Consider the following 12920-nt stretch of genomic DNA (forward strand, 5'->3'; position numbering starts at 1 on the left):
TATAGATCCTTAGTAAATCTCGACAGGTCGAGGTATCGAGATGCTGTCGAGAAGCTGTTGAGCCACGAGCTGGAACAGCTCTTTAAACCTCGACACATGCTAGCTGTCGAGCTAGTTATCGAGATTTAATGAACTTGCACTTTTTAGCTTGTTTCTTGGACAGACTTGATGACTTCAACACTTGATCTTGAAACACAGTTTCTTGAAGTATAAAACTCATCCTAATTCTACCCAATTATAAGTAAAGTGCGTTTTATCAAAGGATTAGCCAATTACCTAAATGAATGACATATGTTCTAAACAAGTGAAACACATATGTCCTAACAGTAGCCACACCTCTATCAAGACGAATCCACACATTCTGCTCTCTAGGTTTTTTATTGCTCCATGTAAACTGAAATCCATTAAAACCAAGATCTTTCAATTTGCAAAAATCTATGGCATCACCGAAGCTTTGCATTTGACACTCCGGTCTGTCTAACCAACCTTGTTTCTCCTCTGCCAAAAGAATTTCATTGAAATCACCCAAACACACCCAAGGGAGTTGAAACTGACTACTAAGCATCTTAAAGAGGGACCAGGAGTTTTCCTGGTTGGCGGTGTCAGGATCTCCATAAAAACCCGTAAACTGCTAGGCGTCATCAACTCCATGGTCAATAATGGCATCAATGTGCCGATTTGAAAAACACTGTATATCAACATTCATGTCCGTTGGCCAGAATAAAGCCAATCCACCTTTAGTATTATGCCATGGAACTGCAAAAACATTCGACATTTGAATTTTCCTCCCTGCTCTCTCAAGGTAGTAGTATATGAGGCCATCGATGTTGTGTGCTATGGTTTTTAGGTAGCTCATATGTGAAGTTTTAGATGCAGGTAAGATGTTTTCTACTATAAGCATTTAGATGAAGTTTGTAATGTCTTCTTATCTGTCCATGAAAGTGCTAACAAGATCTTTGCCCTATTTTTGGAAGGAGGGTGATGATAGGAGAGCTTTCTAAACATTAGTCTTGTCTGCTCTTCTCGGATTATCAAGTTTCATCCTTGATGCAAGACTTTGAACCTTTCTTGTCTTTGGTGAGCTAAAAATTCTGAACATGATGCATGTGCTAGATCAGTGAAGACTGAAGACTCCTTCAGTTTGGTCGGGCAACAGTTGCGAATGTTTTCTTCCCTAGAAAGTAGAATCTCTCATGTTAGATCTCACTCCCATCAAATTACTCTAATAGTACTCACAGGTACATTGTCACACCTTACCTATAGTTTTGGTTTTCTAAATAATTCCAAACAGTCTCTGTGATATCATAGATTGATTGGATATTAGATTGAATGAGATGTGCATGTTGTGTATGTTAAGTTACATTTAGACAAATCTTAGGTTGATGATTTAGGTTTTATAAATTACTATATGAGTCCCATTTAGACAAATCTTATTTTGATGATTTAGGTTTTATAAATTACTATAAGAGTCTCAATTGCGATTATGGTGGTTTTTTTGGTGTATAGTATAAATGTGACTAGATGTCAAAATACTAGGTTGTACCCTTTGGCACATTGGATACTTCTGAACAAAAATTTGGTGAACACACTTGAGTCCTAGGTTGGCCACACCCTTGTGGTTGGGGGATAAATCTATATATATTTAAAAGCTGAAGCATTGCATTTATTATTGCTACGCTTCAATTGAGCCACATCAACATTCATGTCATTATCATTTTTCTTTCCAATTTTCTTATAATTGTTTTCAACATTAGCCTTTTTTTATTATTTTATTATTTTTTATATTTATGCTTCCTCCAACCTTCTCTCTCCCTTACCTTTTCATCTCCCTACTACCCTTTACATTGATATTACTCTTCCTCTTTCCCTTCATCTTCCTTTATTTTGTCTCTTCTTATTCACACACACTTACTAAAGGTGATAAAAATAGGAGATGGGTATTCTTATAAAAATTGAAGGGACGGAGAGTATGAAGACGGATCGACACCGTAGGTGACTCGACTGTGACGGTTAAATTTGCTGAGTATTCGTCATGTACGAATTGATTGAAGATTCCAGGTTGTGTCATTTGATATGCCTTAAATCAACTTTTGCTTTATCCCCACGCAAACGTGCACACTTGGACTTCTTGCGACACACGTTTGAGAAGACTCCTATATGGAAAGGAACTTGAGAAGGAAGTTGTATCCTAAAAGAAAGGTAACTCCACTCAATATAAATACCCGAGAAACCCTAAATATGAAGGTACGCACAATATTCTTAACTCTGGCACTCTAGGGTTAAAGGAACAAGATTCTAACTTGACCTTCGGAGGGTTTTTGGCCGGCACCACACCGGTGCTCTCTCTCTAGGTCCATTATTTTCTTCTTGCAGGTGTTGCTTCGGCTTGAGGGGTGCTTGCAACTCACTGGTGATTTTTTCGGCATCATCACTTACTATAAATTTGTCATTATCTCTTCTATTCTATGCATAATTTTCCCTCACAAAAAAAGAAGAAGAAGTTATTTCTCTCTCTCTCTCTCTCTCTCTCTCTCTCTCTTAATTTTTTGGAGGTTTTTCTTTCTTGCATCTTTAATTTAGGTTGATAAATTTGTGTTCCTTAGAACTCAACTTTGGGTTAATGCGATTTAGTTTTGTGTTGAATGTTATCCTTAATTCTTTAGTTATTTATTTTTTATTGTTAAATGTTATCCTACCATGTTATAAAAAATTAAATATGGCATAAAAATTTAATATTATTATATTACGTTGCATGATTTAGAGAACTTGATATTTGTTGTTATATCTTTTATTTTTACTTTTTTTTCTTCCCATCTTATGTTATTCAAGATCAAGATCCTCTAGAGTTCTTAGAATACTATACCACATAGAGTTCTTAGAATACTATACCACATAGAGTTTTTTAAATTCTTATCTTCCTTTTAAAATAAAAAAGTCAAGATTTTGCCATATCATCCATCCACCAAAATAATGATTTCCAAAAAAAAAAAAAAAAAAAAAAATCAGCCTTATTCGCCGTTTGCCGTTTAACCAAAAACAAACGACGAAGCTGTAACTTAATTTCTACCCCATCTTTCCCACGACCAATCTATATAGTCATATTCTACTTTGGGTTGAAGGTACAATTTTGAGTATTTGAAAGCAATTTCCACTGGGAAAAGAAAAGCCTAACCGATAAATTTTTGCATTAAATTAGTACCTACTTGAAAATTTAGAACATAAAAAGCCCAGAACGTTGCTCCTCTTAGAACCAAAACCCACCTCAAAATTTCCAGTATTAGATAAGCACCTGAGATTATTTGGATCAAAACTCAATCCGGCCTTTTGTGCTTTTTTGGTTTCTTCTGGCTTTGATCATTAATCAAACTCTTTTCTTTTGGTTTTGCTTGCTTTCTTATTGATTTGATATGAAATTTGTTCAATAAAAAAAATAGTATGGGTTTAGTTGAAATTTTTTTTATTACTTGGAGAATGGCTGTGTTTGCTTTCTTTTGCAAAACCATCTGGTTTACGGTAGTGATTTCCTTCCATTAATATTTTCCTCATGACTAAAAGGGAGATGTTCTCCTGTGATAAAAGAAATTACATAAGAAATAAAGTTAGAAAATTTTAAAATCCCTTTTTTGACATCTTCTTTTTTTGAGAACTTTTTTGACATCTTATTTAACCTTTTATATATATATATATATATATATAGAGAGAGAGAGAGAGAGAGAGAGAGATGTGTTCAAGTTATACCTGATGTAACTTCACAAGAGTTCCACCTTTTGTGAATCATTGATTACTATTAAATCTAAAGGTCAAAAAATACTCATAGTAGTGTCATTATTACTCCCTAAAAATTAGTGATTTAGGCTTTAACTTTTTTTATTAAAGGAAAAAAAAAAAAACCATAGCATTTATTTATTTGTTAGGAAAAAAATGGAAATACCATTTATTTATTCGAAAAAGTGGGATACATTGACAATATTTTTGGCTCCATTCTTCACTTCAGTACAATATCGCCTATTGATTCTTTTTTCCTTCCTCGACAAGCATCTATTTTATTCAACTTTATTGAGTTCATACTTCATAGTTCACTGTTCTGGGAGCACTGCAATTTGAATAATAAAAAAAATTCAACTTTTCCTCTCGCCAATAGAAATCTTGAGTTCTTGACAACTCTGCTAAACCTACCTCTGTGTGTGTGAGAGAAGAAGAAGATGAGTGCAAAGCTAGAGGCAAAGCAGGTTCTCCCAAATCCAGAAGAGGAAAGGAATGTTTGTCTGAGCATTAGAGAACTACCAGCGGACATGGTATTTTGTTGAGACTAATTATTTCTAAAACCCTCATGACAAATTTTATTCAAGGTATTGCCAAAACTCAAATGGAATAAAAAAAAAAAAAAAAAAAAAATTCTCCTTCGTGGTTAAGTAATGGCAAGAGGAAGAAGATGATGATATGGACTCTAACGAGTCTGACCGGTAAAATATTTAAATTTTTGGCCTCAATTGCTTTTACATTGATATCTAAAACTAAATTATACTTCTAGATTTAACAACCTAAATTCTTCATATAGCTCCAGTGAGTTGTGTGGGTAAGTGGCGGAGAAGGACGTGACTGGTCTAGAGAGAGAAGAAGAAGATGGGAAAGGTGGAAGGAGTTAAAGATTTTTTTAACAAGAGAATTAATGACTTTTAATGCATTAGATTACTTATTTCTAGAAGTTGATGACATGGCAGCTTGGGTGTTATTAACCATTAGATCTAATTAAAATCAATAGTTAAAAAAATGTGTAACTCTAGATGAGTTACACCAGGTGTAACTCTTATAAACTTACACATTTTTTACACCGTAGATTTCTAAGAGATCTAACGGTTAAAAAAAGATCATTAAATGCTATTATTTTTCACCTTATTACCTAATTAATACTAGCATTCTCTATCTCTTTCTCTCTCTCCTTATTTATTGCTTTCCACTATTATCATCATCTAATGGGCAATCCTTAATTTATCTAATAAAAAAACTATGATTTAAAATATTTAAATAATATTACTTTAGTTGTCATCTTACTGTAGTGTGCATATATATACACGCCTATTGACATTACTAATTAATCTCGTAATTTTGATAATTTAACTCTGGCAGTAATACTTTAAGACTCTCCAAAAATTCTGAGAGACCAACCAACAAGCTCTAGCAGCAATATCTTTTGGGTTAGGTTTCTTTTCTGTAAGTAACCATCCCTGTATGAAACCATGGAAGCCCACAAAGATTATGAGCAAGTATAAAACATTGAAATAGTGAAACATCCATTGATGCTCATTTCCTTCTTCTTCTTCTTTTTTTTCTCTGGTATATGTTCAGACTCTAGGCCTAGAGTGAATACCAAGGAGAAGATGAAGAGAGAGTGCAGTATTTATAGACAAAATAGGTTGGATCATGTATCCTTTCGTGCATTCTAGAATAGCATATATAAGAAATTAAGGCATTTTGTAGTTGCCAAAAGACACTAGTGCAGTGTTTGTGTTAGGGGTTTTAGTACGAAGACTCAAAGAGTACGTAATGCTATATTTTGGAGGGTTTAATGCTGTTCCAAAATTTTGTAACGTCAACAAAAAAGTTGAGATAAAGTCTATGTGGAAGCTTGGCAGTGACTAGGCAATAACATGCAAATCCAAAGAAGTTAAGTTAATTTTATAAGCCCGTAGATTGTTGAAAAAAGGAGAAAAAATAAGTATCCTTATCTTGGACAAAGTATATTGAATAATTATTTACAAACTATAAATAATTTCCTTTATTTATTTATTTATTTTAAGGAGCAAATTGAAAGTCATTTGACTCTTGTTTTGGGTAGTTTTGTGAAATCAATGATTATGGGATTATTTTTCAAAATTTTTTTTTGTTAGATTGTGTTGAAGAAAATATTATATAGCGGAAAGCAATAAATAAGAAGAGAGAGAAAGAGAGAGAGAATGCTAGTATTAATTAGGTAGTAAGGTGAAAAATAATAGCATTTAATGATGTTTTTTTAACTGTTAGATCTCTTAGAAATCTACAGTGTAAAAAACGTGTAAGTTTATAAGTGTTACACCATGTGTAACTTGAACCCATCTTTTATATATATATATATATATATATATATATAATCTTCATACATTATTACTTTTAAAAATCTAATGAACGATGCTACATCTCATTTAATGCCTCTGTTATGCAAATAATCAACCACTAAATATAAGATAATACTAAGAAATGTTACAAATAAGATAATGAAAAAAAATGATCAAACTAATTAGCTACTATCATTTTGGAGTAGTAGTCTATGATTTTATACATCTAAAAAAGTGAAATAAATAGAGTTTACTTAAAGTATACGTAAAGATTCACATTTAAAAAAAGTGTTTGTAAATTTTTTTAAAAAAATGTAAATCTTAGGTACAGTACTTAGATGTTGTTCCTTAGATTCTCCTCTTAAAATTTGGTTGGCTTTTTTCTCATGGAATGGAAGTATATTTTTTAGTTAAGTAGTCACATGGCTGAATTTTAAGAGAAGAACCTAAAGAACAACACCTAAGGTGTTGTACATAAGTTTTGTCATAAAAAAAGGGTACATGTAAGGTTTTTATTAACTTAAAACATAATGAAAAATCAATTGTTAACAACAATAACAACAACAACAACAATAATAATAATAAAAAAATTTAATGAGATCACCCTAAAAAAATTATTCTACACAATGTGTGGATCTGCAACTAGTGAAAAGTAAAGATTGAACATCAAATATCTTTTTCTTAGTTGTAAATAGCCTAGATCCCAACTCTCGCAAACTTAACAATTATCAGATGATTTGCTAAAATCTACCAGGTTTGAGATTTCCTCAAAGACAACTTCCTTCCATATCCCAACAACAAATATAGACTTCCAAGAAGAATCCATGAGTAAATGAGATACAGAGTGGGAGAGGATAGGCCAAGTGATGCATGTTGTGGTTTTATTATGGAATTTTCATATGTTACTTGCTATAGGCTTATTAAGCTTTTTGGGATTTTGGAAGATGAGATGTTGATAAATTGAGTGTTGCCAACTCATATGAAGTCCCTTATAGGTTTTCAATCCATTCCTTGCTGAGTTAAATGACTCTCTTTTTATGCCAAAATTAGAGTTCATTCTTCCCTTGAACCCTACTTATTTGATCTAAGACCAAAAGCCTCTCTTATAATAAGTTATTGATTGGTATTTGTAGGTGTAGACTTTATTACTAGACTTTTTTTTTTTTTTACTAAACAGTAATACTTATTAGAACGCACACGAAAATAGTAATATTAGTGTTTTAAACCGGGTTTATAATACATTATTTAATCAGAGTACAATTACAAAGGGTCTAACCTTTGTAGTTGTAGACTGGAATTATAAACAGCGGACACTAGACACACACAACCAATGTAGGATAAATATTTTTTTTTTTAGTAAATAGTAATACTTATTAGAACACACATTAGAAAAAATGTCATATTAACGAATACCTTAAGACATTGTTAATAAACTATTTCAAGAAAGTTTTAATATATGAACTATTTCAAAAAAAAAAAGAAGTTCTAATATTATTTTTATGAAAAATATAAAAATTTATAAAAAAATCAGTTTTTTTTTTTTCTTAAAAAGTTTCTAAAATAGGTTTATTAATATGTGCTCACATCCATTATCATACCCATTAGAAAAAAAAAAGAGCTTCATTATTTTATTCATAAACAGAAGTTTCCTAAGTTGTAGAATGAAAGATAAGTTCGGTAGAATGACAAGTGGGATGACTTTAATAGAGACAAATGCTGTTGTTGAAAATAATAAACGGTGATGGAGGTTCACTTTAGTGGGTGATTGATTTAATAATGTGAAAGGACTTGACATGCACCTCGTGGCAGACTTGCCTTCATCCTTTCGGTAGGTATGTGTTTCCATGCAGTCGCAGTGCCCATAAATTGTAGTAGCATTTACTCCCCTTCGTACCAAACCTTACCTCCTTGGGTTCAACAATGATGGATGGGCCCCTTTTGCAAGCCTGGACTGCCAATTGTGTCCCCAAACTTGGCCTCAGATGGTAGAATCCATTGGCTCTCATCGTGGTATACTTTGTTGCCATGGATTATTTTCTATGGTAGCCTCTTTGTATTTTTGCCGCATGTATGGAAATTGGGATCCCTTTTGGCAATACTTTGACTTGGATTTGTTGCCAATCTAATTTGGTCGGATAATAAAAAAAGGTAAATCAGTTAAATGACATATCTTATGAATGTTTCCATTAAAATTTTTAATTTAAAAAAAAAAAACTATGTCATTTGCTAACAAATTTGGAGAAAAGGACTATATGAATTCATTTTTACAAAATGTTGGATTAAATTGACAAAAAAATTAACTATCTACGTATAATATAAAAACAAAATGTTTAACTCTTCGTTGACTTTACCTTATTGCACCACATAACTACGGCGCTATACAAATTAGTGCCATATTTACATTTAAAAACACCAAAATAATGTGCCTTTTCATTTGGTGGAATATAAGTAACATTTCTATGATATTATCACTTTTCGGTACTGACTTTTAAGTCCCCGATGTAATATAAATTGGAAATAAGCAATGTTCTAAATAACTTTTTTTTTTTTGTTTGCTTTAGAAACTGTTACAGATAAAACGAATTTATCATATCAAAATCCTTCATATCCTATTTCTTAAAAAAAAAAAAACCCCACTTCATATCCTAAATATGCACAAAGACTCTCTCTATGTTTTATAACTTTTCACGTTCCTTACTCAATTCCTTTCCTCCCTCTGTGTCTCAATATCTCCACCACGTACTTCTTCTTCTTCTTCTTCTTTCTTCATTTTTTTTTTTTTTTCAATAAATCAACAATAGTGCATTTACAAGTCCTCGGTAAAAAAAAAAAAAAAAAATCTCAATTCCTTTAGAAAACTGTTGGTTTCAGTTACGCTAAAAATAAAGAGGGTTACTACAAATTTGTCTCGAGGATATAACCAAATTTATTAGATTCTAAAAATAGTAATTTTAGAGAAGACCCACAGGTTTCTTGTATGTCTAAGAAAAATGAAAAATAAGAAGTTGAGAAGAAGTTATCAAAATGAATATAAATCACTATTTATACCCAAAAGATTATGACTCTTCAATAGGCACATTTTTATTCAATATGTAATTTTTCAGTCAATAGATACATTTTTATTTAATAGACACATTTTTTTTGTCAATAAACACATTTTTTTTTCTTCAATAAACACATTTTCGGTCAATAGACATCTTTTCATTCAATAGGCACCTTTAATATATATCAAATTTAAAGGGTTATGATTTTTCAATGGATACCTTTTGGTATATCCAATTTGAAGGATTATGACCTTTCAATTGGCACATTTTAGTATATATATTACAATCTATCTTTAATATACATATATATACAACACTAATTAAACTAGAGACGCAACATTCTTTCACTTATTACTTTTTACAAAAAACTAATAAATAAAATAGCATTGCTATCTTCTGCCTAATTAATAAAACTTTGTGCTATTTCTTTCAATGTCATTTTTTTTCATGCATTTTTGCTTACTACTTCAACTTAAAAATAATGATTTTTTTCCCTAAAACTTATCCAGTAACTATTCATGTGCATCGCATGGATTAGTGACTAGTATAAGTAATATCTCACACCTAATGGATCCCATCTTATGGTTTTAGTCAAATAAAAGGAAATAGGCATTCCTCCGAGTCTTTTTCCTTTTTGGTGAGACATTGCTGTCCAATTAAGCATATAGGACCCCTCTTGCTCACCCAAAATCAATATCATACAAGGCATGTGTCAATTTGGACCAATACCGTCCTAATCTTTCATACAAATATCTATTTTCACACTTGTAATTTTGTAAACCACAATGTTTCTTTATTTGCTCTTGTTACTTTTCCCAATCAAATCATTGAAGCATTACACAATCTCATCAGAATTACAATTTTATCACAAGCTCATAATCAAAAACCTACGGAGGATAATAACAAACAAACTAAAAATTACATGTCCGCTGCCTCACGTTTGTACAAGTGTGATGGCAACCTTGGAGAGGCTATGGCTTGTAATGGGGTTCGCATGTAAGTGACCAATCCAGGATTTTCGGACAAGTCAATCTCGTCTGCCTTAACCCCTTCTGGTGGTGTCCAAACAAAATGGTGCAACAAGTGACCAAGCATAGATGTGACGAAATTGATAGCAAGTTGTGCACCGGGGCACACCCGTCGCCCTGCACCAAATGGAAGTAGCCGGAAGTCAGTACCCTTCATGTCAACATCCTCTTCGAGGAACCTCTCGGGACGAAACTCAGTCGGGTTCTTCCACATTGCTGGATCGAATGCTACGGCCCAAACATTAACGTGAACATTTGATCCCTTGGGGATGTCATAGCCACCAACTTTAACGGTAGTATTGGCTCGGTGAGGAAGCATCAGTGGGGTAGGAGGGTGCAACCTTAGTGCCTCTTTGGCTACACATTGTAAGTAAGGTAGGTTAGAAAAATCGGCTTCAGTCATGACACGCTCGAAACCAATCACACGGTCTAGCTCCTCTTGGGCCTTTTGTTGCACCCTTGGGTTCTTTATTAGCTCAGCCATTCCCCATTCTACCGAGATTGCAGTGGTGTCCATGCCTGCAGTAATCATGTCCTGCACATATCACATGATATAATGTTCACTAGCAATTAAAAAAGCAAACATAATTGTTTTAAGCATTTTTTTCCTTTTCACTAAACAGCTACTTATCCATTCCAAATCGTTTAGTTGCCACAAATGTAATATGTTCTTCAAGTGAATATATTAGGTTTTGGTTATCTTTTCAAGTAATTTAAGGAATGTTTATTCTATTTTATCAACCCGAAACACAAGTGAAAGGGGAACATTGTCACTTACCCAAATAAGTCCAATAATGGTGTCTTCACTAAGGTCATATTTCTCTTGCAATGTAAGCAACGCATCAACAAAATGTTGCTTGACACCACCACTCTTGTTGCGAGCTTGAGTGTGCTCTTTCATGATAGCTCTAGTGAGTCTGTCCCTTCGTGCCCCATGCTTAGCGAATGCCTCTTCCTCTAGTGGAAACATCCAACGAAGCCATGGAATGTGCTCTGACATTGCAAGTGATCCACCAATCTTCACTCCGTTGGCCACAATTGCCTTGAATTCCAATCCTTGCTCATCCATTACACCCTCTTCATTTACAAGCCGCTTTCCAAATGCCAGTCTTGTGATGTTGTTGAATGCCACCGAACCGAAATACTTCTTTACCAACAAACCTTTACCATTATTCTCTGCATGTAAAATAAAAACAATTTTCAGGATCGAATTATAAGTTAGAAATCAAGAACAAAATAAATAAAAAAGCATACCAGAATTGTTGCAGTCCTTATAGATGGATTCAACCATGGCAGTAACCTCATCTTCTCTTATGGGTCTAAGACCCTCGAGCCTTTTTGGTGTGAAAAGCTCAAGGGTGCAAACTTTCCTAACCTTGACATAGTGAGGACCATAATCAGCCCATATAAGGTCCTTGCCATCTCTGCTAAACTTAGCAGCTGACCTGCTTCTATGTCTATCTGCAAGTTGTCGGTCATTTTCTTTAAGAACCTGCTTAGCCAACTCTGTGTTGGACACGACCACGTTCAAAGTTGAGCCGAACCAGACTGATATGATGGGACCATAGGCTTATGCCCACTCTGCAAAGCATCGGAACCTCACTGGTTTTATGTCATAGAGGTTTCCAACTATTGGCCATGGACGAGGGCCTGGTGGGAGCTTGAATCTTAGGTGTTGGTAGAGCTTGCATGCAAGGAGGATGGTGATGAGAAGGGAGATGGATATTAGAGGGAGAGCCATTTGGAGCAGAAGATAGAAGAATAGGCCCTTTTTTTTGTGGGCAAAATGGTTGGAATGAGGTTGATATATATAAGAGGGAGGGAGTTACTTTTCTAGTTCTACTTTATACTCTACTAATCAAAACTGATTAAATGTCCGCTTATTTGATTAAATTATTAAATTTTATAATTATGAAAATAAAATAAACTTAACACGTCGCACCACCACCTCACCCCACCACCAACCTTTGCCGATGCCGGCCACCGACGTCATCAATAGCCCTGGTCACAGACAATAACAGTTATATGAATTATGTTTATGCTCTTTTATTTTCATTTTTATACTATGATCGAGACCCATTTTGGGTGACTTTATCTTTCTTTCCTTCTTTCTCTTTTTTATTTTTATTTTATTTTTATTGTCTTTTGTTAATTCGATGAATTGGTTCCTCTTCGTTGTTTGAATTTTATGATTTTTTCTTGGGTTCGAAAGATGGACTTCAGCGTGGGTTCGGTGAGTCATTTTTTATTATCAATGCTAAAAGCTAGTTTTGGCAAGAAAGACACTGGCTCCCTTGTTCATTCTTTGCAGTAGCTCCAATGGAGTTGTTGAGGTTAAGGCATGAAAATGAAAATGGTTTGGGTAGAAGCTTTATAGCACTATTTCCTAAAGTCTTATGGCCCGTTTGGTACGTGTGTTTAAATAACAGTTTTTAGTTTTTTTGAAAATACATGTAGGTGAAAATGCGTGTGATGTTATTTAAAAACTGAAAACATGTGTTTAAACAAGTCTACCAAACAGCCCCTTTTGGTGGCATAACTTAGATACCTCTAAGTCCTTATTCTAGATTCTAGATATGGTGGATTTGGCATTTGAGCGGGCTGCAAGATGTGGGTTTATAATAGTGAAAACCAAACACTGATAGACTAGAAATCAGATCTAAGAATGTTAAGGAATCAATCTCTCAATTAAGAAAAAAAAAAAAGGAATAAAAGGAGTAGTGAATCAGAAAGTCATCCATGGAAGAAGAGAAGTG

General features: G+C 33.6%; 1 protein-coding gene across 1 annotated transcript; it reads right to left on the reverse strand.

The window, feature by feature from the left end:
* Nucleotides 1-9907: 9907 nt before the first annotated feature.
* Nucleotides 9908-11944, reverse strand: LOC142609953 (cytochrome P450 98A2-like). Its single transcript, XM_075781679.1, has 3 exons — nucleotides 11419-11944; nucleotides 10943-11340; nucleotides 9908-10699 (listed from the first exon to the last, which is right to left on the reverse strand). Exons 1-3 carry the CDS (start codon nucleotides 11453-11455, stop codon nucleotides 10055-10057), a joined length of 1080 nt encoding a protein of 359 aa, XP_075637794.1. The 5' UTR covers nucleotides 11456-11944; the 3' UTR covers nucleotides 9908-10054.
* Nucleotides 11945-12920: the final 976 nt, after the last annotated feature.

The sequence above is a fragment of the Castanea sativa genome, chromosome 9, assembly GCF_040712315.1.
Source record: "Castanea sativa cultivar Marrone di Chiusa Pesio chromosome 9, ASM4071231v1".
Classification (NCBI taxonomy): Eukaryota; Viridiplantae; Streptophyta; class Magnoliopsida; order Fagales; family Fagaceae; genus Castanea; species Castanea sativa.